Below are 27988 nucleotides of genomic sequence, written 5' to 3' on the forward strand. Positions count from 1 at the left end.
GAAGCAAATTCTGTGCTTTTAGAAAAAGGTCAATGATGATGAAAGCTATCAATTTTCTTATTAACTTATAATGAAAACATATTTATATTTATATCTGAAGATAACCAAATTGCAATTAAACACTAGTTTTGGGGGGGCCAAGTACAGCAAACCAGTAAAGCGGGGGGGGGGTAAGGGTGGGAGTGGCCTAGTGGGGCACCGCAGGCAAATACAGCCCTGTGTTTATGCTCAGAATTACAAATAATGTGATAGTAAACACTGAAGAAATAATGCTTGGTCTTTATTCACAAGGCCCTTATCATGGTGGACCCTAGAAGCAAAGGTAAGTGTATGAGTACAGTCACAAAGGGGATTATTAAATAAAACTCAAGCAGCTACTAGATCTCTTTCCCCATCTTTAAGTAAAAACATCTAATCCTGCGAGTAGTGGGATCTTTTGACAAGATGCTAGGGTATAGATAAGGAGATATTGTATAAACATGAAAGAAAAGACATTACAAAAAAAGCATGTCATATTGGGTTATTATGGTGGGGATTATTAATAATCTTTTGTAAATTATTCATGATTTAAGCAGAAAACAGGAGATGCCAAATCATGAATAAAAGAACAAATTAAATAGGAAAAATACAGGGGTGTTTGGAGTATTAGATGTCCCCAACCTTGATCATGTGAGCTGTACCTTAATAGAGACCTAGCAATGGTGGGACTAATGGTGAGAATAATTTCGAGTTTTGTTCTGTGTAACTGATATTCAGGCATAAGAATATAGATATATATAGTTGGTGACAAGAGATGCAATGGCCATATCCATACAAAATAGCACTATTGTATACAGTTTGTGTTCTAATATCATATTTGCCACTTCTAGCTCTTTGGTTATTATGTAATCCACTGTGATATTGGTGTAAGGTGATAACAAGTGTATAGAATATTATTTTTCTCATCTAAAATCATGCTGCAATACAAAGCAAGTGTCATCTCCATACTGACTATATTGCCAAACATAGCTATCATGTATCCATGGCTACAGCTGTTAACATTTTTATTCACTCATATTTGAATCATTTATGCAACAGTAACAAGGGGCCTGAATCATTTCAATAAAACTGTCTGTGTCCTTACTATCAATGTACTTTATTTACATTTTTATGTACGATGCTAAAAAGTTTAATGTAATATTAGTTCTAGCCCGACCCATTTTATTATTAATGTAAACCACAAAGATTTTATTCATTTGGAAGTAAAATGTTGCAGTGAGGAAGTAACATGAATCAAGCTAGAAATTACCTTCTCCTAGGAGATTAGAATAAAATTCTATTTTGTGCACTTTACACATAGACTAATTGCATATTATTCATAGGCATTCCAGGCAGACCCTAGTGGGACATTAATTGTAGCATGAATAATAGATGACTAATTATTATTGTAGCAGTACCCTTAATTGATTGTGTAGATTAAACATTACACATTTATATTTTGTATTTAATCTCTGTTTTACAGAAGTCAGTGCTGGCCATATTTAAAGTGCAAGGGTAATTTAATTTCAGTTTGCTTTAAAATGTCATTGCAATCAGGTGCACCAATTTTTCTACAGTGTTAGATTATTCTAAAACTTAAAGGAGAATGCAAGTCAAAATTTAAAAAGCATACTGCCCAATAGTCCTCCTATTGTTTAGTAAAAACGCCACACTTCTGGCTCACCTAATCAAATATTTACTCAGTCACGCTTACTTCACATTTTCTAGAACAGGCAGCCATCTCTAAAAAGGTATTCTGCCTTCCTTTCCCTCCTTGCTTCATACTGCACATGTGTTTCATTCCCTCCCCCCCCCCCCTGCCAGATCTGCTTCTGATTGGCTGGTGGGCATGTGTAGCTCAGAACAGGAGACAGGATCAAGTTACACACATGCTCAGAGAATAGGAAGGCTGCCACTGGCACCTACAGGAAGGGGAGAGATTTCTGTGATGTCACTGTAGCGTTCGCACTGCTGTAGGCTGCCAGCACCATATCTCAGAGAAGCAAGCAGGGATCTGGGAATTTAGATATGCAGTAAGTACTTAAAAAGAATGCCTTTGGCTTACTTGTAATTGATATTAACCTTTCCTTGTCCTTTAAAACTTTATGGGGCCGATTCACGCTTATTGCAAGCTTTTTTGCGTTAAAAAGAATGCGATAATTAAGTCCCGATTCATCAAATTCGAATGCGTTAAGACGCATATCGCATGAGCTAAAAAACGCACAATGCGTTATTTACCTCGCATTGCATTAATTAGCGAATAGAAATAATACTAACACATGATTCACAAACACATATGAAACGTTAAACACGTTAAATATCGCATTAGTCTGTGTGAATATTAACACCTACTTGGGGCAGGCGGTACTTAAAGAAAATTGTGGTTCGTGAGCTTTTGGCAACACAACATGGAGTTTGCAGTGGGATTTATTCAAGTCTGTGTTGGCCCTAGAGTGATGTATCCTCCAGTTTTCAGGGAAATAGTAATTTTCAGAACGGTAGTTTTCCGAAAGTAATGGTTACGTGCGTAAAATCGTGCACTAATATAACGAAATATATCACACGCAGCGCAAAATAACGCAAGAAAAACGCTCATCGCGAGTTAAATAACGCAAAGAACATTGCATCTTAATTATGACTCGTGAATCGAGAGGTAAGTCACAAAAGATAAGAAGCGATAAAAATTTTAACGCATGCTATAAATAGCGCTCGTTTTATCACCCTTTAGTGAATCGGCCCCTATGTGTTTTAATCTACATAAAATGCAGATGGAGCTTAGAAACTGTCCCTTCATCCTGTTTGAAGAAAATTATATAGGATCCCAAACAAAAGTTGTGACTCCTTTTTGCTTGCTCATCTGTCAGCTTTGTCGGTTGGGATGTACAGTCGTAAAAATCCAAACTGTCCTACCAAATCTGGGCATGCCATATTCCTCATTTCCAGGGTGCCACAGTCATGTGACTTTGATAAACTTTGGTGACACTTTACTACAGCACTGCAAGTTGAAATGATATCGCTCCCCCTACCTTTCACCCCCAGCAGCTGATCAGCAGGACAATGGGAATGTAGCAAAATAGCAGGTCTCAGTAGATATCATATTAGCACTCAATAATAAGAAATCCAAGTCCGGTTTGGGACTCCTCCCATTATGTGGAATAGGAGAAACAATAGGTTACCTGAAAGCAGTTCTAATGTGTAGCACTGGCTCTTTCTGAAAGCTCAGACTCAGGCACAAGGCACTGAGATGGCGCCTACACACCAATATTACAACTAAAAAAATACATTTATTGGTTCGAGAATAACATTTTAAATGGTAGTGAAAAAAGCCTCTATAAAGATTCTATACAGTCCCCAGAATAACATACCTTTCTTCCTGCATTCAGTCCCATGAAGATTCTGTATCACAAGCAGCTCAACTGCTTCACGCTAGACTAGGAAGCAGCTAAAAGAGAGCTGCTTGTGATACAGAATCTACATGAGACTGAATGCAAGGAGAAAGGTATGTTATTCTGGCAACTATTTAGAGTCATTTTAGAGATAGAAAAAAAAAAGTTTCTTTATTCTTTAATCTGAGCCCTCAGGCGAGAGATTATTGTGTGAAGCTCTCTTTATACAAAATAATGATATCCCCTTTAAGCGTCATTCAATTGTTATAGGTAGCATTGGTCATTATAGCTATGTATGTATGTATGTCTGTATGATTTTTTTACTGGGACTTTACCAGTAAGGTTTCAGTTTATCTAGTCCCATTTCAGTTTTACTATTTATATATGAAACTCACGGCTGAAAAAATACCTAGCAATTTAAAAGCAAAATCCTTCTGCCAACATTCAAAGCCCTCCATTCCTTTGCTCCTTGCTGCATTTTCTAACTTGTCTCACTATATGTTCCTGGTTGTCTCCTCCAGTTCTCTCTGAGCCATTTCTTTTTAACCATTCTTAAACTTTTCTGTCTTGCAACTAATTACCTCTGCAAATCCATCCCTGAATTTCTCCATAGCGAACACTCTCTCAACCACTAAAAAAGAGTGGCAGTTAGGCAGGTTATATATAGGCATTATGGTTGAACTTGATGGCCATATGTCTTTTTTCATTAGAACCTGCCTAGTATTATATAGTAACATAGTAAGTTAGGTTGAAAAAAGACATACAGCCAAAAGGTTTAACCATAATGCCTATATATAACCTGCCTTTCTGCCAGTATATCCAGAGGAAAGCAAAAAACCCCATCTGAAGCCTCTCTAATTTCCACAGAGGAGTAAAAATTCCTTCCTGACTCCAAGATGGCAATCAGACCAGTCCCTGGATCAACTTGTACTAAGAGTTATCTCCCATAACCTTGTATTCCCTCACTAGCTAAAAAGCCATCCAGCCCCTTCTTAAAGCTATATAATGTATCAGCCAGTACGACTGGTTCAGGGAGGGAATTCCACAACTTCACAGCTCTCCAAGAATCCTTTCCAAATAATAAAGCAGAACCTCCCTTCTTCTTAATGGAGTGGGTGCCCTTGTATCAATTGGAACCTAATGGCCATTGTCCAAACCTCTTTGCACTTTGCCCTTCTGTTTGTAGATAAGCTCTGTGGGGCAGGAACTTCAAACTGTGTCTCTTACCACATGGCACTTAATTTCTTAATTTTGTATTTGTTTCTGTTGTGGTTTGTCTTTCCAGTGTGTACTTCTCCATATTTTAATCATACTTACATGCATACATATACATAAGCAACACAAAAGGGCTTCTCCCATGATGGACTGTGAAGCTACTTCTCTGTAAGCTTTGGGCTCTTTATTTTTAGTCCTTATTTGTGTTTTTGTGGGAGACAAGAAAGCTGAAGGCTTTTTTTTCTGCTACATGCTAGGGTTTCATACCCCAGAGCAAAAAAAAAGGTCCTTTTGACCCCTCACCCCATGGCAAGCAGGTAACTGGCAGGGGCATTGCTAGGGATTATGTTTGTTTTCATTTACAGGGGGGGGGGTAAGTGGGGTTTATGTATAAGTTCCTTATTCCCCCTTCCCTAACAAAAGGTTTTTACCTGCTTTAAAAACTGAGCATCCTTGTAAAAAGCTTTGCGCTATTTTACAGATTTCCTTTTATTTTGTTTGTTCTTTTGTTTAAAAGCAGCAGAGAGCAAATTCATTGCTGCTAAATTCAGCTCTGATTCTGAAATATGTTTTACCCTGTAACAATCTGCATGTGTACCTGATAATGTGACTTCTGGTGACATTGAGTTCTTGAATGAAAAGTATACCATATAGTATAACATATAGTTATGTGATGAGTGGTCTGCCATTCAGATGTATTGAATTGTTAACATGATTAGTTTTGTAGGCAGCGCAGATGTGAGTTCCTGCTCTGTAAGATCTGCCTCTGCCACTTTGTGCTGTTTTTTTCTTTTGTGAGAACCCACGGCTTTGATTGTCTTCTTAGAACTTGAAATTATGGGCTTGGATTTATCTTAAATCCCTAGATGCTGTGTTTCCATGGTGTCAAATATATTGCTTCATTCATCACGTACATTGCATTGTATATGATGTCTGCAAGCAAAAAAGTGTATGAATCAAAGCTGTGAGAATATCACTAGGTTCGAACTGAGGGATGTGATCAATGTAGAGTATAATCACTGCGCCATGTAGTCTATCGACTACTTCTAACTTATGTGTAAATCCATATATTCGGCTCTTTCTGTACTGTCCTCCTTGTAGTTGTTCCCTAAATGCCCATACTTGTAGTGATGGATGAACAAAGCCCATATTAATGTACAGATGATGTGCTTGATCAATCCATGCTTGCAAAGTTAAATAGCCTGCTGTGTTGGGCATGTGAACTTCATGTAGTTGGTAACAAGAGCTGTTAAACCAGCACTGAGAGCAATTAAGTTTCTTTGTGGACAGTCAATAAAAGGTGTCATAGATTTCACTTTATAACAATATATTAGATTGAATTGCATCCCTTGTGGGTTTGTAACCATAGTTAAAATTTTCAAATTTGTAGACCAGAATGGTGCAGTTTACATAGAAGCTGAATTAAGTATTATTAGAAATCATACCTGTAATATTGATGAACACATTGGGACCATTGCCAAGATCCCCACCCCAACCCACTCCTTGTTATCTAAACTCCCAAACTAATCCCTCCCATAGTTCAAGGCCCAATTATTGCATTGCAAAGAGCCATCACTAAGGATTTTTTTAATGTTTACAAAATATAGCTATTTGTGTCATGCATTTTTTATTTTTGACATTTCTAATGACACTAACTTACTTTGCCTATTTGTATTTTGACGTTAAATATATATGTTACCTGCAAGAGCTTCCCAAAGGGTCCCTTTCCATAAAGCAAAAATTGGCTGTGAAACAGCACAACTGCCTTTTCTATGTAGATATGGCTTTTTTAATGTAGGGTTGAGCAGGGCAGCCCCAGGGAAACTCATTCGGCTCGCATCAGCACAGCACCTGCTGCCCCCAGGTTTGGATGTGCACTAAGGTGACAGATTTTCAAGTGTTCATGAATTTAATTAGCACTATTTAATATGGCTCTCAGATGGGCTAAGTGACACACTAAAGATGATTATTCGTCCAAGAAGAATATAATTGGCTGGGAAGCTAATGTGATTAACCCTAACCTTTCCTGACATTCATATGACCATTATTAATACAGCTAATCAGACTTCACCATCGCTCATGAGGAACTGAGGGGTTACAAATCAGATTAGCACAAGCAGTAGTTCCAGATTGGGATAATCATGTTTTGGCTTTCAGAACCTGAGATTTCTTAGCTTTGATCCAATGCATTTTGGGATTGCTAAGCATGCAGTTTGTAGTTCTACGGCCATCTGGTTTTTTTTTTAGGTCCTTTACTGCGCATTATGCTTTCACCAATCTGCCCCACAACATTGAAGCACTGCCATTTTTTGCCATTACTGTGGATTAGACTAGCATTCCCTTTATCTGACAGCTCAGAAAAATGCATTGGCCTGGGTGTTTTTTGTTTTAAAATATTCATGTTCTCTGGCTGTCATGCATAGTTGATCTCATAAATGATGGTTGTGGATTTCTAAAAATATGTTTAAAGCATCATTTTATTTCTGTTCTGTCCAGTACTGCATTGCATTTTAAAAATACTGAGTCAGTGTATTTTCCCCACTAGTACAGATAACTTTCAGAAACTCTGAGAGCACACAGAACTTTAACAAAAGATGCATATTATCCAGTCTTAAACCCCCACAAATGAGTTTGGAGGATACAATTGTTTTTTTTTTTCTTTTTGAGTTGGCTGATGGCAGACGAAGTGCGTAGGGCGGATATTTTCGGCAAGCGGAAAAGCGCGTAGGGCAGTATTTTCAGCAAGTGCTTTTCTGGTTGCCGAAAATATCCGCCCTACGCCCCGTCTGCCATCAGCCTAAAGTGGGTACTTGTGAATCCTAGACACGTGTGAGGTCAGGCTCCTCTATAAGGGCTCTGGCACACGGGGAGATGGGATGGCATTTCACTGAAATCGCGCCACCTCGTATGCCATCCCACCAGCGATTTACATTTTCGCCGGTGGGATGGCATTTCGGGGAGATTAGTCGCCCGCGAACAGGGAGACTTGTCGCGGGCGACTAATCTCCCTGTGTGCCAGAGCCCTTAAGGTGGCCACACACCTGGCGATTTCCGATCTTTCGTGCAACCGATCATACAATCGGCCACTAACCGTTCAGAGCTGAAACGGCAGATAAGCCTTCTATGGCGCCCGATCAAAATCTTTTAACCTGGCCGATCAGCAGCCTCCTGCGATATCAGTCAACTCGCCGACTTGCAATACACGCACCGAATATCGTACAAAATGGGGTTTCGGACGATGTTACCGGTACGTGTATGGCCAGCTTTAGGGTGAAGACACACAGAGCTGTTAGTAGCAGCTACTTGTCAGGGCTACTTAAATAGACAATGCTGATCATTTACTGATAATTGTCTTTACGTATGGTTAGCAGAGGCAATTCTCAGTATTGTCTATGGTGTTTAATAGCTGTGAAAAAGTAGCTGCTACTAGTAGCTCCACAAATAATTTTGTGTAAAATCATGCTTTATATAAGATCAAACCCTTGCACATCTCTTGGTGCCAATTCTTCTAGTTTAGGCCAAACACCACTGACATTTCTTACTTGTTACCAGAGGTTTTGAAAGTCTTGTTTAGTTCCCTGTCTTATAGACTGGGGTTTGAGAGGCTGGTACATTTTTAAAGGGAAACTCCAGATTCCAAACAAAACAATATTTGTTAAAATGCCCCACACAACACAGAAACCCCTTATAAACCTATCACTGTAATCTGTTTTTTCAAAAAGTATGAATAACATACCAGTTTCATATGCTGAAATCCAGCTGCAAAGCAGTTCTCTTTCAGCATCATTTGATATCCTGGCAGGGGAGGAGGGACTAAAACATTTTTGTTACAAATTGTAACAACTTAGAAACAACATTCAGAATGTGATGTTCCTTTTCTTATTGACATCACGTGTGCAGGGAATTGATATCTGGAGGATGCAGGCTGAGGACAGTCGACTACTGTTACACCAGCAGGAGAACAGGGGGCAAGGCATTGTTCCAAACCATATTATTACATTCAAAATTATGTAACGGCTGCATATTTTTTAACTGATGTATATTGCTTGAAATGATGTTTACTTTTCAAAAAGCTTAAGTTGTGTTTGGGTAAAGTTATTTATAAACACAAAATTATTTATAAACACAAGTTCAGTGTGCAAAGCTCCCAATAGTATGTACCTGTGAGTGCAGGACAGTTTGGCCAATCTAGTAGTAAATGTACAAACGTTGTAGATGTAATTCTTTATATACACACAAAGAAAGTGTACACCCTCTTTATAGCATTAGGGAATACATTTCAAATATGAAGGCTATTTTTCTGTTTTTACCAAGAAAAATATGCAGCTTTAACATTTTTAAATTAAATGTATGAAGAAACCATTTTGTTTTGATTCTTGCAGAATATGGAGGACTGGGTCTGGACTTTTCCTACAGTATTGCAATTGCAGAGGAGCTTGGCAATATTCGCTGCGGTGGGGTCCCTATGGCCATTGGTGTTCAGTCAGACATGGCTACACCAGCTCTTACAAGGTAACTAGTTGGTGTCAATATTTTATTTTATGAAGTGAATTGGGGCATAACTACAGAGGAAGCAGAGCCTGCGGTTGCTGGGGTGGCTAGGAGTTTAGATGGCCCGGGAAAGCCTTATTTAATTAATGAGCAATTTTAATATATCTTGGTAGAATAGGTCAAATTACTAATGTTTGAATTTGCTGTGGGGTCCAGTAACATCTAGTTAACTCCATAGGCAGTGAAGATGGGAAGCAAACATGACAGTCATTGATGTATGTTATACCTCCTTCACCAGAACTGCTTCATCTAGCTCATCCCTAACTGCCTTATACTAGAGTGGTACTATAAAGGGAGCTACACCTGCCACTATCTAATGCCTCATTCATTGGGCCCTGTGCTCTGACTTTAACTTGGCCCATGCCCTGGGCTCACAGCAGCCATCCACCCTGTTCCTCAGGTGGAAGCAAAAAAGAAGTGCCACTCCTTTACCAGCACTATATCAAAGTGAGGCAGGAACTTACTTAGATACATTCCCTTCTGCCAAGCAACTAAGGTAACTGAACCTGTAGGGATTTAAAGCAATAAGGGTCATTTAACCCTATGGGTCCCTACACACAATAAACACTTTTTTGTCACACGAGAAAATATGTGCCTTCAGATATAAGGAGCTTTTTGTGCCTGTTCATCTTTATATTAATTTAGAGATTTTAACAAAATATATTGAGCAGAAGGTAAGGTTGCATCTGTCGTATTTTTAATGCCATCTGTATTCTGCACGTTTTACAGTTGTTCACCTTCAGACAATAAGAACAGGCACTGTAAGAAAAAACATTTTTGTAAAGCATTTTTATTATTTACAATGTGTAGTTTATTTATTAGCCGCACACAATAAATCTCTGCTACCACGAGCAACTAATCTCCTAAGATGCCTTCCCACTGGCATTAATGTGAATCACTGCTGGGAAGGAATAGGCATCGCTAAGTCACCCGAAGTATGTTTCTCAAGGAAACCTTAGGTGACTAGCGATGCGTATGCCTTCCTACCAGCAATTCACCTTAATTCCGGTGAGAAATTTATTGTGGGCCTGGACTTTCTGGACTGTTCATTGTTCTTGTGTATTATAATTAGCATAATGTGTGCCTGTGTCTGGGGTGTGAACAATGCTTACAAAAGCTTGCACAAGGTAAGCAGTCACAGCAGCGAGACTTTATGGGGGGCTACACAAGGTAAATCTGTGGGGTGGATGACCTGTGGGCTGACAGTTGGAAGGGTTTAAGAGAAATCTAGCAGGGAATATATTTTCCCTTCAAGTCCCAATTTATTTGTTTCCGATGATATGACATTGCTTTTACTTTTGCCGCAGAGGGGAAAAAAATTCCTTCCTGACTCCAAGATGGCAATCGGACCAGTCCCTGGATCAACTTGTACTAGGAGTTATCTCCCATTACATATATAGCTTTAAGAAGGGGTTGGATGGCTTTTTAGCAAGTGAGGGAATACAGGGTTATGGGAGATAGCTCTTAGTACAAGTTGATTAAGGGACTGGTCTGAAGGAAGGAATTTTTTTCCCCTCTGCGGCAAATTAGAGAGGCTTCAGATGTTATTTTTTTGTTTGCCTTTCTCTGGATCAACTACAAGTTAGGCACTATGGTTGAACGTGACATATGTCTTTTTTTCAACCTAACTTACTATGTTACTATGTTTTAGAAACAGTATATGACAATGTTGTAAAATGCCATTTTAAATGGATAAAAACATATACTGAGAGCAAACAGCTAAGCTTATACAGCAGGTGCCTTTATTTTTGTAGAATACAGCTGAAAAGGGCAAAGCTATTTTGAAATAGGATTGCTTTTTTCAAATTTGCTGATGTGTCAGACATAGTAAAGATAGAGCTCGGGGCTTCTAAGTGATGATGATAATGATGAGACCATATATTTCTCATCAATACAGCAAAGAAAGAAATTTGTGTACTTTCTTTGTCCCTACTTTTTCCCAAAAATAAAATATGGCTGAAGGATTTAAGTTTTTTTACATGTGTGTTAGTGATATTCACTAAAGAACATAAACATTTCAGTTCTTGGAATGTGAGAGCTGCAGTAGCAAACAGATCTTACTCCTTTTGTCCGTAAATCCAGCTAATTCATGCATTGCAAAGAATGTAGGTTGTAAAAAAATAAATTGAAAATATTTGAAGGTAGGTAAAATGATATTTTCTATCCTTTCCATCAGTGTAGGTTTCTGTAAAAGAGCTGATGCCTCTGATTGTCTAATTCAGGCCTGCTCCATTCTCTCACTTACATTAAAGGTCACATCTGAGAAGCAATTTGCATAATACCAATGAGTTTGTGGAGTATGTGAAAATTACATTTTATTCTATTTGCAGTGATGTTAAAAAAAATTGGGGGGGATGGGGTGGTTACCTTACTTCAGGACAATGCCGATAGGTATCAATTTTTGAAAGTTACTTAATTGAATTTTAAGAACATCATTCTTTGGCTTAGTGGAAGCAATAAACTGTTACAGAACACTGTTCAGAACTTTCTGGTGCTTACAAAAGGGCAGCAGGCGTATTCGCTTCCCTCTGCCGAGAAAATGTTTTATGTATTGATTGATTTTCTTTTTCACGGCCACAACTTTTCTATGTCACGTACTACGTTTGTTATACAAAGGGGCAGATTCCGGTGCTCCTTCTCTTTTCATTTGAATTACATTAAGATTAAGGAACTTCTAGTTCTTTATTTATTTATTTATTTATTTTTTTTTGGCGACTCTACGAATTGGTTCCCTGTTGTTTTCTGTACAGCTTTCAGAAATTTCTGCTGTAGAAAGTAATGGAATTCCACAGCTGTAACCTGTTCAGCACTTTTATTTTGAAAAAGCCAGGTTGGGAAATGGAAAGTGCATTGGTAAACGAGTAGCATCACTAAAACAATTTTGGTGAAAAGTCATAGAAGTTTTAACACTTCTGCCAAAAACCGAACCGCTTGTTACACTCTTCATCTCATCATCTTGTCAACACCTTACTCATTACTTCTTCACATACTCGCATTCAAAATATTACTAGTGCTGCCCACTTTTCTGGAATTCTCTCCCATTATGTCCAATCTTCTTCCAATCTCTGTGTCTTTAAATGATTTTTTAAAACACAATTGTTTAGAGAAGTTATCCCTCACTTAGCCTGGAATTCCTTCACTGTACTTTATAGTGCTGATTTACAATGTCCCAAGCAGTGGGCAAAGTGTAAAATTGAAATCTAGTGCATCATGTTAGGCCATACTAGATTCAAAAGGGGCAGGTAGGAGAAGGCATGTAGGCGCCCTGATCTCCCGCCCCTCCCTTGTGCATCATTCTGAGGAGGAGCACCAAATTTTTGATCCAAAGCTCTGTGCAGAGGGCTACAACTCCAAGGGGTGCACTATGGGCTGTGCTATAGCACTTGCACCTCATGGTGATGTAAACGTCTCCTTATATACTCTAAATCTAATGCTCAATTCACATCATGATCTTGCCTATCCCCATACCTTTTGTCTTATATCCCTTTCCCTTTTAAATGTTTCATTATTGTTGTGTTTGTTGTAAAGGACATAATGCAATTAGAATTGTGTTAATGCTTGTTTACCTCTTCTTCTGAGGTCAGCAGATCCCATCCCTGTATATCATACCTAACCAACTATGTCCAACTCTGAGCATATGTGAATGTCACTCACACCTTTAACCAAATCCAATATACGGAGATCATGTGACAAATGTAAAGGCCTGGATGTAGAGATGCTGAACCTTTAGGCTGGTGCAATAAGTTCAGTATATAAAATATGGTATTTCTAGCCATATTCATTTTTGGGAATGAAAGGCTAAGGAAAGGCTAAGTCACTTGGGGGTGCTAAAATGTTAAGCACCCCCAAGTGACTTGAATCGCTTACCTCGTACCACAGGCTGGTGCCCCTATTAGGAGAAAACCGCACCAGCTCGGGGCACCTGAGGCGATGCGCTTCCTCCTTCCGCCTTCGTTTCGCTGCGACTACGAGTCCGGCGCATGCGCAGTAGAGTGAAAAAGCCGACTTCTCTGTTAAAGTTCCTTCTCCTTTAAGTCTACCTCAAACCATATGGTGTGTTTTAGTTTGCAGAACCATGTACTAAATCTTTATTTTGCTTTTGTCTCCTATTTGTATTAAAGGTTTGGCAGTGATGAATTGAAACGTCAGTTTCTCGTTCCTACCATTGCCGGAGATGTAGTCACTTGTCTGGGAGTCAGTGAAGCAGGGGCTGGATCAGATGTGGCAAGTAGGTAATATAGGAGCCTAAAGAGCACTCAATACATAATGAAAAAAGTGGTGTTAAAATACATTTTATATCGCCACTTTAACACCATGGTATGGCATATAAAATCACACCGATTTCTAAAGCTGTTATTATTTTTGGTGAGTGTATGGCCAAGTGTAAAATCTGGAGTAAAAAAGTAGTTTAAACTGGATTAGAAGTGGTGACAGTTTACACAGCATTAAACACCAAGAATTATGTGGGGGAAACAACATCTGTGCTATCTGAAACTGATTAAATGACAAGGAAAGCCTTATTTGCTCAGAGGATTCCAATAGGTTAGGCTCCCCCAGTGTTTCGAAAAAATGCACTTGCCTGGGGAAAGAAGTAGCACCATGCTTCCATCTTACTTACATTTCCCTGGGGTTCCTGGGCAGACTTATACTCACACTTACACAGTAGGGTAACCTTTCCAGATTTGATTCCTCTGCACATACACAAGTCTAAGCTTTTGCTGGAAGGCCTGGGGAAGGTAAGTGTGATCGAGGTGTGACACTGCTCTACATCAAAGGTGGGCTTGAACCCAGAAATCACTATTGTAGATCAACTTTTAAGGTGCTTTGGAACAGTTTGCCTGTATGAACATAAGTATTTTTTTTCTAATTTGCTATGTAATTACGAAAACCGATATTAGGACACATTCACTTACCTAGGCACGGTGGGCAAATTGCAATTTTGAGCAGAATCAAAAGGTTTTTTCCACAGTACATAATTTTCCCCCAGAATTCCAGCGTCATGGCGGATGAAAACTGGCGATTCTCTTGATGCAATTGCGCTTCACCTACAGTTGTGTTTGATTGTCCAAAATAGACACAACTGCACACATGCTTCACTGCTATTGCACTGAATATTTTCAGTGTCTATCTGGTGTCATTTCTGGTGTTCAGCGTAGGAGTGACGTATGTGCCATATGGTTTCAGCACAAGTGTGCTACACCTATTGACACAGCACCCAGTTTGGTATTGGAGCACCCAGTTCAGAATGAAAGGCAGAAAGGACTGAGCAGTACCAATCACAACTATATGGAAGTGGGAAGAGTACATTTTGATCTTTAATGTAGTTTTATGTGCAAATCACCGTAGGCAATAGCGGAAGTTGCCCTCTGCACTTGTGGATGTAAATGAGCCCTATTGCATTGCAGAATCTGATACTTTTTGAGGCATTGATCTATTTAAATATGTATGTAAATCCAGGACAAATAGCAGGTGTAATTATATTAATATAATACAATTCTCCATTAAATTTCCTTTCATCTTCATTGACTCAGGGCAGATATTTGTGTGTGTACCTTCACAGTGCTAATTCTGGTACTCATTGCTTAGAGCAGACAGGCATAAGCATCCTTGTAAAGAAACTTCCTAAAGGACTTTCAATTCTATGTGTCTTTCTGTGTTAAGATAAAGCCATAAAGGTGAGGGTTAAACCTGCATCAACATTACAAAGCATGTTAGAATAGCTATGCTGCAAACACATTTTGGCTACTTTTAAAATAATTAGAGAATGACTAAATTAGATATTCCTAGTGCAGGTTAAAGCATATTGCAGACATGGTTTTGTGTTGTTTTTCTGAACAGGGGAAAAGCACATTGTACATTTGTCACTTAAAGGTAAAATAGCACTGAAAACTCCCTTCTGAAATCCTTGCAAAATGGCAACACTGAAAATGCTCAAGACATCACTAAAACATCTGCATTCTAATCACACCCTTCTATATAAATTGCAATTCCTTGAAGCAGATTCTGAAGGCAGGCTTCTGAAGGTCTAAATCAGAATGTGGATAACCCGGAGAGGCCCACTTCCCTCCACCCTTCAAGAAAATAGAACTTATAAACCAAAGTGTTCAACGTGTTAATGTTTTGCTTATGATAAATATAGAAGTTCTAATGTACAGGTGTAGGATCTGTTATCCAGAATGCTTAGGACCTGGGGTTCTATCCCCTGGATAAGGGGTCTTTCCGTTATTTGAATTTCCATACCTTAAGCCTGCTAACCCAACAGGATTGTATTGCCTACAATAAGGATTACATTAAAAGCAATGTCACAGCAGAATTATATACAGGTATAGGATCTGTTATCCAGAATGTTTGGGACCTGGGGTTTTCTAGATAATTTCCGTAGTTGGATCTCCACACCTTAATTCTGCTAAAAATCAATAAAAGATTAAATAAATCCCATAGGATTGTTTTGCGACCAATAAGGATTAGTTTATATCTTAGTTCATATCAAGTACAAGGTGCTGGTTCATTATTACAAAGAAAAAAGAAAATGATCTTTATTAAGTTATTTGCATAAATGGAGTGTATCGGTGATGGCCTTACTGTAATTCAAAGCTTTCTGGATAATGGGTTTCCAGGTAACGGATCTTATACCTGTACATTTAATCTTGCACATCAGACCACCTGGCAGGTAGGCTTTTTCCAAAGCTATCATACATACAGAAACTGACGGAAAGGCTTTCCAAGGCGATAAGAAGAATTATGAAGGAGACAAAGGCAATGTAGAGCAGGGATTCATAACCTAGGGGGTGGTCGTCCTGATCCCTCTGAATACTGTGAAATTTTCCCCTAAAAAAAATAGAAACCTTTATTGACTAACATGATAATCACAACAAGTCTTCAGAACATTTTTGTTCCTTTTCCTAATAATCCCCTTTAAAAATGAGCTGAATGTTGTGTTTCATTTTATTTATTCTTCAAAAGAAGAATAAGAAATACCATTATATAAAGATAGGGAAATCCCTGCACCCATGAATACCATTAGTATTGGCCAGTACCATTGGCTAAACCCTCTTGCACTTTTTTTAAACACTCCTTATAAGTTCTGTCACAGTACTGAAAATGGGTTATCTTCCTCCAGTGAGTAGTACTGCTCAGTAATTCCAGTGCCGGGCATTTACTAAAAGTAAATTTTCTAAATAGAATTTATTTAACTATGTTGTATTAAGATGCAGTTTGCTAAAAAAAAAAAAAAATCCTACCCAATGACATTCAAAAAAAAAATCTCCTCTCTGCCAAAATGTTAGGCACCCCCAGGGACTTAAATTGCTTACCTTGTACCCCGGGCTGGTGCCTCTGTTAGGAGAAAACCGCATCAGTCCGGGGTACCTGCAGCGCTTCCTCCTTCCTCTCTCTTCTACCAGCGAAATCCCTGGGCCGGTGCATGCGCATTAGAGTGACAAGCCGACTTTGTTGTTAAAGTCAGCTTTTCACTCTACCGCGCATGCGCAAGCGCGTAACAGGAAGAAGGAAGTGCTGCAGCTACCTTGGGCTGGTGTGGTTCTCTCCTAACAGGGGCACCAGCCCGGGGTAAAAGGTAAGCAATTTAAGTCACTTGAGGGTGCCTAACATTTTGGCACCCCCAAGTGACTTAGCCTGTCCTTCTCCTTTGATAGTGAAAGCCTTCTGCATACACTTTTAGCCTCACCCTTTTATAGACATATTTCTTTTTAAAGGGGAACTATTTTGAAAAAAAATATTAAATGTAATCTCATGGGAATATAAATTACACTTCATTTTTCTGTCTCTCTTTGTTCTCTCTTCATGCAGAAGTCAGATTGTGAGTTAGCTTTAATACGCTTTCTAGAGCAGGAATCCCCAAACTTTTTTACTCATGAGCCACACTCAGATGTAAAAAGTGTTGGTGAGCCACACAAGCATGAAAAAAAGTCCTTTGGAGATGCCAAATAAGGGCTGTGATTGGCTATTTGGTAGCCCCATGTAGAACCTGTACACAACCTGTAGGATGCGCTGCTTGCAGTAAAACTGTGTCTCTGTGCTTCTGAAACTCGCCAACAAGTCAGAAATATAATAAAGGGCATCTAAAGGCAGAGGAGAGCAACATGTTGCAAGCCACTGGTTCAGGATCACTAGAGAAAGAGAGCACCCAAGAAGTAATGGACCTAACTGTCAATTTAATCTTGCTGAAAAGAAAGATGCTGAAAGGGAGTAGTGAAAATATTTTGATTATATTAGAAAGTTTATGTCCATAGGATGGATGTTCAAGATAGTTCCCCTAAGGATTTTGGTTGAATGGATGTTAAGAATTTGTCATTGTACAAATACTAGCTTTTCTCAAGCTTCTCGTGTAATGCGTATCTAGAGTAGACTAAATAGGATGTGTGGCTACACTTTTCACTGACTTCTGGCACACTAGAATAAAATAAAGATCTTCCTGGATCAGGGGTGGGCAAACTACGGCCCGCGGGCCACATCCGGCCCCTTGGCCTTTTTAATCCGGCCCGCCGACGACGCCAAGTCTCATCACGCGAGACTTGGTGTCATTGGCGGGCCGGAATTAAAGAGACGAAGGGGCCGTAACGCTGGCCTGGCCCTGCCCGCCCTGGCCCGGTCCGGCCCGGGGGTAAGTAAATGTGGCCCGTGAGCCAAAAAGTTTGCCCACCCCTGTCCTGGATCCTGAGATAACTCCCAGGGACACCATATTTACAGATATAAATATTAGAAAATATATATATTTCAAGAAAATGTAGCTTCTAAATTGAAACAGATTGGAGCATTATTGCATGGCAGCTTTTATTAGCAAGGTGCTCTGAAAATTTAGTTCTTGCTATCTGCTTGTACCAAGGCTCCTTTTTCCAAAAAAGTTAAAACCAAATTTGGAAAGACATCTCCTGTCAAAAGTTAATTGGTTTTTTTTTTGACTGGCAAGTGTCACAATTCAGTATTAATATGTAGCTGCCTTTGTGCATTTAATTAAATGCTGCTTGTTTACTTGCTAGCCGCCACATGTTTGCCAGATAACAATTTACATACAAATAGGCCGGAGAGAGAATGGTGTGGAGAAAATGAATGTCATTTGCTGTCAAAAAAGAGATTATCTGGAAGCAAACATTAGAATAAAACCTATATATATATATATATATATATACTTAAATATGCAATATTATTATATCCAGTTGAAAGCAAAGTGGCATGTGAGTGGTTAGTCTTGTGCCAAACATATTTTTTTTCTGCTAAACAAGAAAATTGAAGCTACTCCGTATGTGAAAAAATTGAAACTGAATTACATTATCAGGTTACAGCCCCTTCTCTTCGTCCTTTGTTGTGTCTGTTTTGTTAGCAGGAGGATTATGCAGGAGGATTATCTGTGCACTGGTTATTTCATTATCTACCTTGCAAGGACCAAACAGGGAGCAGCTTCACTTTCTGTGTTTGCCCTATTTAGCTCAATAAAAAACAAAACCATAGATATTTTATAATTAAAATAAGCATAAAGTATGCTCAGCTCAAGCCCTGAACTCATGTTGAAAACGACTGGCTGCCCGAGGCTGCAGTAAACTGAGACTTAAAGCAAATGCCTCTTGCTTTCATCTTCATTGAAATCCAAAAGCAAATTAAAACGTCTTCCTTATAATCCAACTATCAGGCACAACTGTTAAGAACTCTCCTCCTTCTTGTAGTAAAAGCAACGATTACAACTTAAAATATAAACAAAATGCCCAATCCATCAGCAAATCAGGGCCTGTTTAGGATATTTGAGAATCACTGGGGACACTAAACTTTGTAAGTTAGAATTATATTAATCAGACAGGAGCCACAAGGAATAGTAGATTCTTCTATACAGCAACTATAGCAAAAATACTTTTAATTACTATGTTTCTAGAGGATTTGGTATTATATGGGAAACATTGTGGCTCTCAAAACCCCCTTTATACCCCCCCCCCCCCCACCCTTGTGGCAGGTGTTTCCTAATCTTTTGAATTGGATATGTTGGTAATTTTAACCGACCAGAACCTTACTATACAACAAGACCCTGAGACAAGGTTCTCAGTTATGAAATTATTTCTTTATTAATCAAACAAACACAGAGTCTTGTGGAAGCTTTCAGCAACACAGAACAGCAACTGAAATGTGTCCCTAACAGCTTCAAGTGAGACCCTAAAAGTCTTCGCCTTTTATAGAGGATGACATACCTTATCTAAAAAGTATATGATACCCCTTTTACAACTTTCTGTGTGCTCTGTGGTTCCAGCTGTGCAAATAGCAAAGTGCATGTAGGGTCTTCGCTAGTCTGTACTATCATGTCTGACCCTTGTGATTTTATAAGATGGTATACTAGGCTTTTATATTCTTTTTTTATACCTTGCATATATAGTATTTTTATACCTTTATCTCCTACCTCACCTGCCTTGGGTTGTCTTTATAGGGGACACTGGGGGATTTTATGTGTCGCTTGGAACCTGTGGGCTATAAGCCTGCAGGGGCATGGGAAAGTGACAGACAAGGGTTAACCTTGCATAGCAGTACAGTATGTTGGGGGAGGGGGTGCATATTGTAGGGCACGCTATTTACAGTGATGCTATTGGTAGTTATGTGTGGTCAGGTGATGGCAACGGGAAAAGCCCGGGAAAATGGGGTATAAAAGGAGAATTCCTGGGATACCTGTCATTCGGCGTGGACAGCCTTGTGAAGAGCTGAAGAGGTGTCCAAGCAGCGATGGAGAGCGGCAAGCTGCAAGAGATTCTTCGCTGGATCCGAACTGAGGCCGGCACTGAGGATATCCAGTCCCTGTGGTCAGCAGCAGCAGCAGCAGCGGCGGCGGCGGCAGCATCAGCAGAGAGTCCTTCAAGCCCGCCTTCAGAGGAAGCGACGTCCCCCCCTCGCGCGATGACGTCATCAGGAAGGAGCGCCGTGACCAGATCCTGCAGAGGGAAGCCGGCACGTCGGGTTGCTATAGCAACGCGTCGCCCAGCACAGCAGCCTAAGAAGGCTGTGAAGAGGAAGCCGCCGGCTTTAACACTGGCGCCTGCAAAGAAGGGGCTCCCGGATCCGGAAGAGGCAGCTGGTATCTGACCTTCTATGTCCCCCCCAGTGCTTGGGACCCCTTCTGCAGCTGCTGCAAGTAGCAGTTTGGGGTCTCAGGCGCTTAGGAGCTGTAACACTCCTCCCCCTGCCACAGCTTCCACCAGCAGTACAGGCACTATAAGGTCTGTAGCTGCCCCCATGCCTGCTGCTACCACCTCTGCTGGTATGCAGGCTCCTGCATCAACTCCTCCACAGATGAATCTGCCTGGGAAGGGTCAGCCACAGCCAGCTGGACCAGGACCGGAATCGGAGCAGATCAAAGTCATAGGTAAATATGATAATGCTGATGTTGTTAATGCATTGTTATCTGTCATTTCCTCTGGCGCGGCGTCAAAGCAATTAAGCGCAGGGGTTTCTGAATATGCATTTAGGGATTCTATTTTATGCGACTCTACCCCATTAGGTTTACATCTCTCTCAGGCAATTAGGGACAAAATTGTTAGGGGTGAGTATATCGATTTGCTTTCTTTGCTGCCAGCGTCTAAGGAATTTTTGGCCAAGGCAGAAAAGAAAGCTGATAGTGAAGTTGACAGGAGGAGGCCTGTAGTTAGGACTTTTTCCAATTGGCTGCAGGCTTTTTGCATTTATTCCAACATTTTAAGTGGTAGTCAGCCCCAGTTAGGCCCGGGGTTGTTTAAGCATATTGAAATTATTTTGGAAGCTTACAAGGCTTATGGAGGTATTGCCTGGTTTATTTATGATGACCGTTTCCGGCAAAAGATGGCCATCCAGAGGTCCATTCCTTGGGGGACCAAGGACATTGACCTTTGGATGGGCATGTTGATCCCCAGGCCTCAAGGGCAGGGTCCTCCTACTGGTGCCAAAGCTCCAGTGAAATACAATACTTGCTGGGCCTTTAATGAATCGACTTGTCGGTGGCAAGCCAACTGTCGGTTTAAACATGAATGTGCACATTGTGGGGGTGGGCATCCTGCTTTTCGCTGTGTCAAGCGATTTGTGTCAGGCCAAGCTAAATCATCCCCTAAGGACCCCAGTAATAGAGCAGATAACACCGGTGAGGTTAGCCGTAATGCTTCCTTACCTAAGATTGTACCCAAAGCGGCAGATGGCAGTTTTATTAGAGAAGGGATTTGAGTCCGGTTTTTGGATCCCTTCTGTTGATCAGTTTGGTGTTCATCCTTTTCCAGATAATTTGAAATCCATTAGGGTTAACCCACAGTTGGTGGCGGAAAAAATCCAAAAAGAAGTTGCTTTGGGTAGGGTTGTTGGTCCGTTCACTGAACCCCCCTTTCCAGATTTCAGGGTGTCACCTTTGGGATTGGTTCCCAAAAAGGATGTTGGATCCTTTAGGTTAATTCATCATTTGTCCTTCCCATCTGGAGGCTCTGTCAATGATGGCATTGGCCGTGAGCTTTCTACAGTTACTTATGCATCTTTTGACAGTGCCATTGCTATTGTTCAACGCTGTGGTCAGGGTGCTTTGATGGCCAAGAGCGATATTGAGGCTGCTTTCAGGTTATTGCCCATTCATCCCGACTGCTATAAATTGTTGGGGTTTCATTTTAATGGCCTTTTTTATTTTGACCGCTGCCTCCCGATGGGATGTTCGCTTTCTTGTTTTTACTTCGAAGCATTTGCTAGTTTTTTACAATGGGCTGTGGAATTTGATACGGGTTGCATATCAATGGTGCATTATTTAGATGATTTTTTGTTTGTTGGCCCAGCCAATTCCGATTGTTGTCATTTTCTTTTACAGAATTTTATTTGGTTGACACGTAAATTTGGTATTCCCTTGTCAGCTAATAAGACTGTTAGTCCAACGACAGTGTTACAGTTTCTTGGAATAGAGATTGATTCTGTGCGTAGAGAATTCAGATTGCCAGTTGAAAAGCTTAGTAAATTGAGGAGCTTAATTTCAGCGACTATTGCGGCAAAAAAGGTAAAACTGAAACATGTGCAATCCCTTATTGGTCATCTAAATTTCACTACCAGGGTCATACCAATTGGTAGAGTTTTCATGAGGCGTTTGGTTTCTATCATTGCGGGTGTTTCTAACCCTAGCTGGCACATCAGGGTGCCAGTTGAGGTTAAAAACGATTTAAGGATATGGGACCAATTTCTGTTAGATTTTAACGGTCGTACTTACTGGCAAGGTGATTTTCGGGATAGCACAGCGCTGCAATTGTATACAGATGCAGCAGCCTCTGCGGGTTTTGGTGCCGTTTTGAATAATCAGTGGTGTGCGGATTGTTGGCCCGCTAGCTGGGTTGAGCAAGGTTTTACAAAGAATCTAGTTCTTCTAGAGTTTTTTCCAGTGCTGGTTGTCTTTGAGATTTGGGGTGAACAATTAGCTAATCAAAGAATACTGTGGAATTGTGATAATTTAGGAGTTGTCAGGGTCATTAACAACCTTTCCTCGGACTCTCCACCAGTTTTGCGCTTGCTGAGGCAAGTTGTTTTCAGAGCACTAAAGTGGAATATATGGCTTAAAGCTAAGCATATCCCTGGCAAATTGAACTATGTTGCCGATGCACTGTCTCGGTTCCAGTTTCACAGGCTTTGGGATCTGAGCAGCAACTTGGACCGTCAGGGGACTGCCTGTCCTGGCTATTTATGGGACCTAGCGCTGCCAGAGTTCAGCAATGGTTGAGCTGTTCATTAGCGGATAAAACTTGGCAGTCCTATATACGCAGTTGGAGTGACTGGATGGCATTCAGGGATTACATTCACCAGGAATTTGGCTTGGAGGATGATCAAATCATTTTATGGTATGTGCTGGAACAAGGACAAGCTCAGCAATCGGCTGGAGCCATACAAAAACGGTTGGCAGGAATTTCATTTTGGTTTAAGTTGTTCAATAGGAGAGATGTTACAAAATCCTTTTTGGTAAAGCAAATTGTTAAGGGTATTGGCAGGGTCAGAAGACCTGCTGATGGCAGAAAACCAATTACTCTCTGGATACTAAGTCGGTTAGTTGCTGCATTGCCACAAATATGTTATTCATTATATGAGCAAGTTCTTTTTAGGACAGTGTTTGTTTTCTCCTTTTTTGCAGCATTGAGAGTCAGCGAGGTTGTTTCTAGCAGCAAAAAGGTGCCAGGTGGTCTTTATTTTGATGATGTTAAGATTGTCAAGGACAAACTTAGGCTCTTAATTAGGAAGTCAAAAACCGACCAATTGGGTAAAGGCATGATTATTTGGTTGGGTAAGAGCACGGTTGATAATATATGCCCATTGCAAGCTTTTCAAGCTTTTTCAGCAGTTAGGTCATCTTGTCAAGGCCCACTGTTTATCCATTCGGATGACACCTACCTTACTAAATATCAGTTTTCCAAAGTCTTGCATGATTGCATTAGTTTTATAGGCCTTTCACCTGCTGAGTTTAAAACTCATTCTTTTCGTATTGGGGCGGCTACCCAAGCTTCCATTCTCGGATTTAGCGATGTTTCTATACAGAAACTTGGTAGGTGGACTTCTAAGTGTTTTCAGCGTTATGTCAGACCAGCTTTAGTTGACCTATAATTTTCTATTCTCTTTTCAGTCTCTCCGCCACTCATTTGGTTGATCGGTCATTCTTTTGTTCATTGGGCGAAGATCAGAGCACAGTCCCGTAACTACTCAGTTAATTTGGGTTTAAATAATGTTAAAATCATTTGGATGGGTATTCGGGGTTTGAGGTGGGTTGATTTGGTTCCTATTACTTTACAAATGAAAGCTAGATGGGGTTTCCCAGCTGTTATTGTCATCCACCTGGGTGGTAATGACATAGGTAAGTGCCGAACTATTGACCTTATAAGGGTTATGAGACGGGATTTAGCACAGATTCATTTTATGTTTCCACATAGTGTTTTAGTCTGGTCTGAGGTTATACCAAGATTGCTTTGGTTACAGGAAGGATACCTTCGGCCACTTGAGAAGTGCCGTAGGAAGGTAAATTTCGCCTTAGCGAAATTTGCTAAGACTCTTAATTTTTTAGTTCATAGGCACCACGAATTGGAGAATGGTGGGGTTGGCCTGTATGCAGTGGACATGATACATTTGTCTGACATAGGTTTGGACATATTTAACATGGGTATTCAGGATGCGCTGGAGAAGGCATTGTTTTTGTGGAGTGGTGCCAAGACCAATGTAATGGATTAATTGGCCTTGGCGTGGAGGGAAATTTTACAGGGTTACAAGGCGGCCTGCTGTGTTTATTGGTTATCAGGGGCTGGCTGGTTCAATGGATGGTTTGATACGGTAACAATTGAATAAGTATATTCATTGTTGTTATACCTTTAAGTCAATAAAGCTGCTGCGGCCTTTTATCCCCACCATATAAGCTTGTGTGGTCTCTATTTAATGTTTATTATAATGTTCTGTCTACGCTTCCCATTATGCAGAACTTACCCGTCATAAGTGAGTGTTTCAACAGATAGCAAATGTTAACGATAGCAAATGGTAACAATAGCAAATGTTAACCCTTTGTGCCATCAGCCTTAAACAACAAATTACAGAACAGGCGATTCCTTTGTTCAACAGAAGTTTAGGCAAGTGATTTAGGGCTCTTGTGTTTAATGACGGTATTGATACCATATAAATGGTAAAGTAACAGTATATCATTTGGATTCTTTGCCCTTAGGTATTAAGACAACAGCTGTGAAGAAGGGAGACGATTACATTATCAACGGCAGCAAGATGTGGACGACCAATGGGTGCCAAGCTGATTGGATGTGCTTGCTTGCCAACACAAGTGCAGGGCCACCTCACAAAAACAAATCACTTATTTGTTTGCCTATGAAAACACCCGGTGAGTCTCAATGTTTTATGTCCCATGGGATAGCGTGAAATTAACTTGTACCCTGGGCAAAATATGGATACAGTTCTTATGTTAAAATAAAGAATAAACATTCAGTTTGTATTATAGAAAAACACACCTTGCATTGTCTGTTGTAAGCATGTGGTAGGCAGGGTCGAAGATATTACAAAGTAAATGTATTACAGCTCCTTTAAATGTTAAAGAGGTAATTCACTTTTACAATAAGGGGCAGATATACAAAATATTTAACTGGCAGATCTTAAGGGACTTCAAGCTTGAATTTTAGCTTAATTACAAATTAGAAATTTTTAACAAATTGACAGATTCCAGACTGTATTTGCACTTTGCACTCAGCATTCTGTTAAGAAAATGTCCCCTTAAATTTTGGGAGTAAATACTGGGTTTGTGTGACTTGTGACTTTCTCCTGTTTAGGTTAGTGACTTAGAAGGCAGTAGGATCTCTGTATACATCTGCGCTACGTATAGTGAATAAAGTTCAGCCAGATCAGCAGGAGTACAGGGGGCCAGGCTTAGGTAACTGTTACAACCCATATTATGAACCATGATGAAAAGGCTGCATATTTTTTATTTAATTAAATTGTATATTGCAAAGTTGCTTGAAATTATGTTTACTTTTCAAAAAGCTTAAAAGATGTCAACCTCAAAAATATTTTGCCTAATGAGAGAAAACATAATTCCAAACAACTTTCCAATGTGAATTTATGGAAAATTTTTAGTGCTGTAAAAGTTTTTTGTAAATGTAATTGCTATTGAAAGCAGCATTTGCTGAACTCCTGGTTGTTACCTTTTAAACAGTGTTGCAAAGGTTAGTCTCCTCCAGCAATGCAGGTCTGTCAGTCTGCTGCCTTGTGTTACATTGTTTAAATGCCAGAAATTGGAAAAGGACTGGCAAACACTACTTCTAATAGCAATTATATATACAAATAAGTGAATAAATGTATATTACAAAGTCACTTAGAATTATATTTTCTTTTATTAAGTCAAAAATGTAATATTTTGCCTGTCCTTTGAGTTTTGTTTTGGTTGAGTTCCTCTTTAGGAAATATGGCCATGTGCCATTAAAGTCATAGTCATACACTTTTAATGATTCGTAGGACTTTATGTAGTCAGTGCTGGTGTCAGCCTGATAGCGCATAGAAAACATATGCTTGCTTTAATTTTTCTTCTCTTTAAGACCAGTAAAAACTGATTATAATGAATTATAATAAAAAAGTACCCCCTGCTTAAAAGTATGTGGATATTAGAAGTCACCTCAGAGTTCCATGACTTGTATAAAAGCACTGGGACCTTTGGGTACTTTATCCACTGTGTTATTATATATATATATATATATATATATATATATATATATATATATATACATGGAAGAGTGGAGCACACCCTATAAGGGTACAAACGCCCTGGGTGCTGGCTAAAAAGCAAAAGAGAATTTAGCTTCATAACATGTATCAGTCTTCTTTTATTTGGAAGCAACAGAAAGTTTCCTCCAGGTATGGTAAGGTAACCAAGGTGAAAAACTTCTAAGCACAATACTATTTAAAGACCTGTCTGTTCTGTTTAACATCTTCTTTGTCTGCCCATGAGGATAACTATTATTAAGTCTTTTTATTCTTCCTCCATAAATTAGAGATAATCCCTCATGTCTTGTGTTATTCTCATTAGGAATCAATCTATTCTTCCAAGGGTAATTATCGACTTTTCTTCCCGAGAGTTTCTTCCTTCCTCTAAATGGAACCGTAATATACATTCTGCTAATTTGTTTTACCTGCACTTTTCATTTCAGATAACATGACTCATTGTTGGGGGTAATTGCTCTGGTTTTCTCTTATCAGGTACATTGAATACAATGGAGTTCTGCATAGTAGTTAACGTTTTATTATTATGAATATTGATAGAGAATATCTCCATCCAGCTTTTTTTTTTTGGCTGTGTGCAGCCTGGTCTCTCGAGTGCCAGATTCATTTATTCTTCCTGAAATGCTGTCATTAAGAAGACATTGCACGACAGTACTGTAATTGTCAAAATATTATGAGCAACCCTTTTGGAAAAACAGACACGTTACAAACTCCAGTGAATTACTGAAGTGACATTTTCTTTGCTAATGTCAAGATTTCCTTCAGGTCTTTCACACTTGTCTGCAAATAAAAATAGAATTGCATTCATTTCTAGGTGTCCAGGTTACGAAAAAAATTGAAAAAATTGGCATGAAATCCTCAGACACGGCACAGATATTCTTTGAAGATGTCAGAGTTCCGAGCAAGTATTTAATTGGCGAGGAAGGAATGGGCTTCACGTACCAAATGTTGCAATTCCAAGAGGAGCGCATGTGGGGCGTAGCCAATGGTAAGTGTTATTCCCCCTTGCTCTTGGCTTCAGATCAGCAGTTACTGCAATGATAAAGTTCATAGCTCCTTTTCTTGGATTTTTTTTTTAGCTTAACCAGTCATTGTTATATTTACATTTTAGTCAGTGGCTTCAGATAACTGTTGAAATTGTAAGTTGTTCTGTGAGCAATATCATTAGTGGCCAGTGGTTTACGGTCTCAGACAGTGACCAAGGGATTGCGGGGTGATTAACTGGGAAAGTAAAGAATTACATTGCCATGGCATCAAACATCTGCAAAATTTCTTGAATCATACTTCCCAGACATTTCTAAACCACATTAGAATAGGGTAAAAGGAAAAAGATTAGCTAGGGTTTATATAAATACTGATCACTTACTACAAGTCATTTATTTTAAGCTAGATTCATATAAATGAATGGTAGGGGACCTGATATCCAGAATGATTGGGACCTGGGTTTCTCTGGCTATGGGATCTTTCCATAATTTGGTTCTCCATACCTTAAGTCTACTAAAAAATCATTTAAACATTAAATAAACCCAATAGGATTGTTTTGCCTCCAATAAGGATTCATTTATATGTTAGTTTGGGATAAAGTACAAGATACTGTT

General features: G+C 39.6%; 1 protein-coding gene across 1 annotated transcript in view; it reads left to right on the forward strand.

Moving 5' to 3' along the window:
- MGC147631 (acyl-CoA dehydrogenase (3J649)) overlaps positions 1–27988 on the forward strand; it is a 61260-nt gene that overhangs the window by 21015 nt on the left and 12257 nt on the right. The window contains 4 exon segments of the mRNA NM_001079242.1: positions 9002–9131; positions 13292–13398; positions 24838–25005; positions 27205–27378. Of these exon segments, the coding sequence (NP_001072710.1) occupies positions 9002–9131; positions 13292–13398; positions 24838–25005; positions 27205–27378 (579 nt within the window).

Source organism: Xenopus tropicalis, chromosome 6 (assembly GCF_000004195.4).
Source record: "Xenopus tropicalis strain Nigerian chromosome 6, UCB_Xtro_10.0, whole genome shotgun sequence".
Lineage (NCBI taxonomy): Eukaryota > Metazoa > Chordata > Amphibia > Anura > Pipidae > Xenopus > Xenopus tropicalis.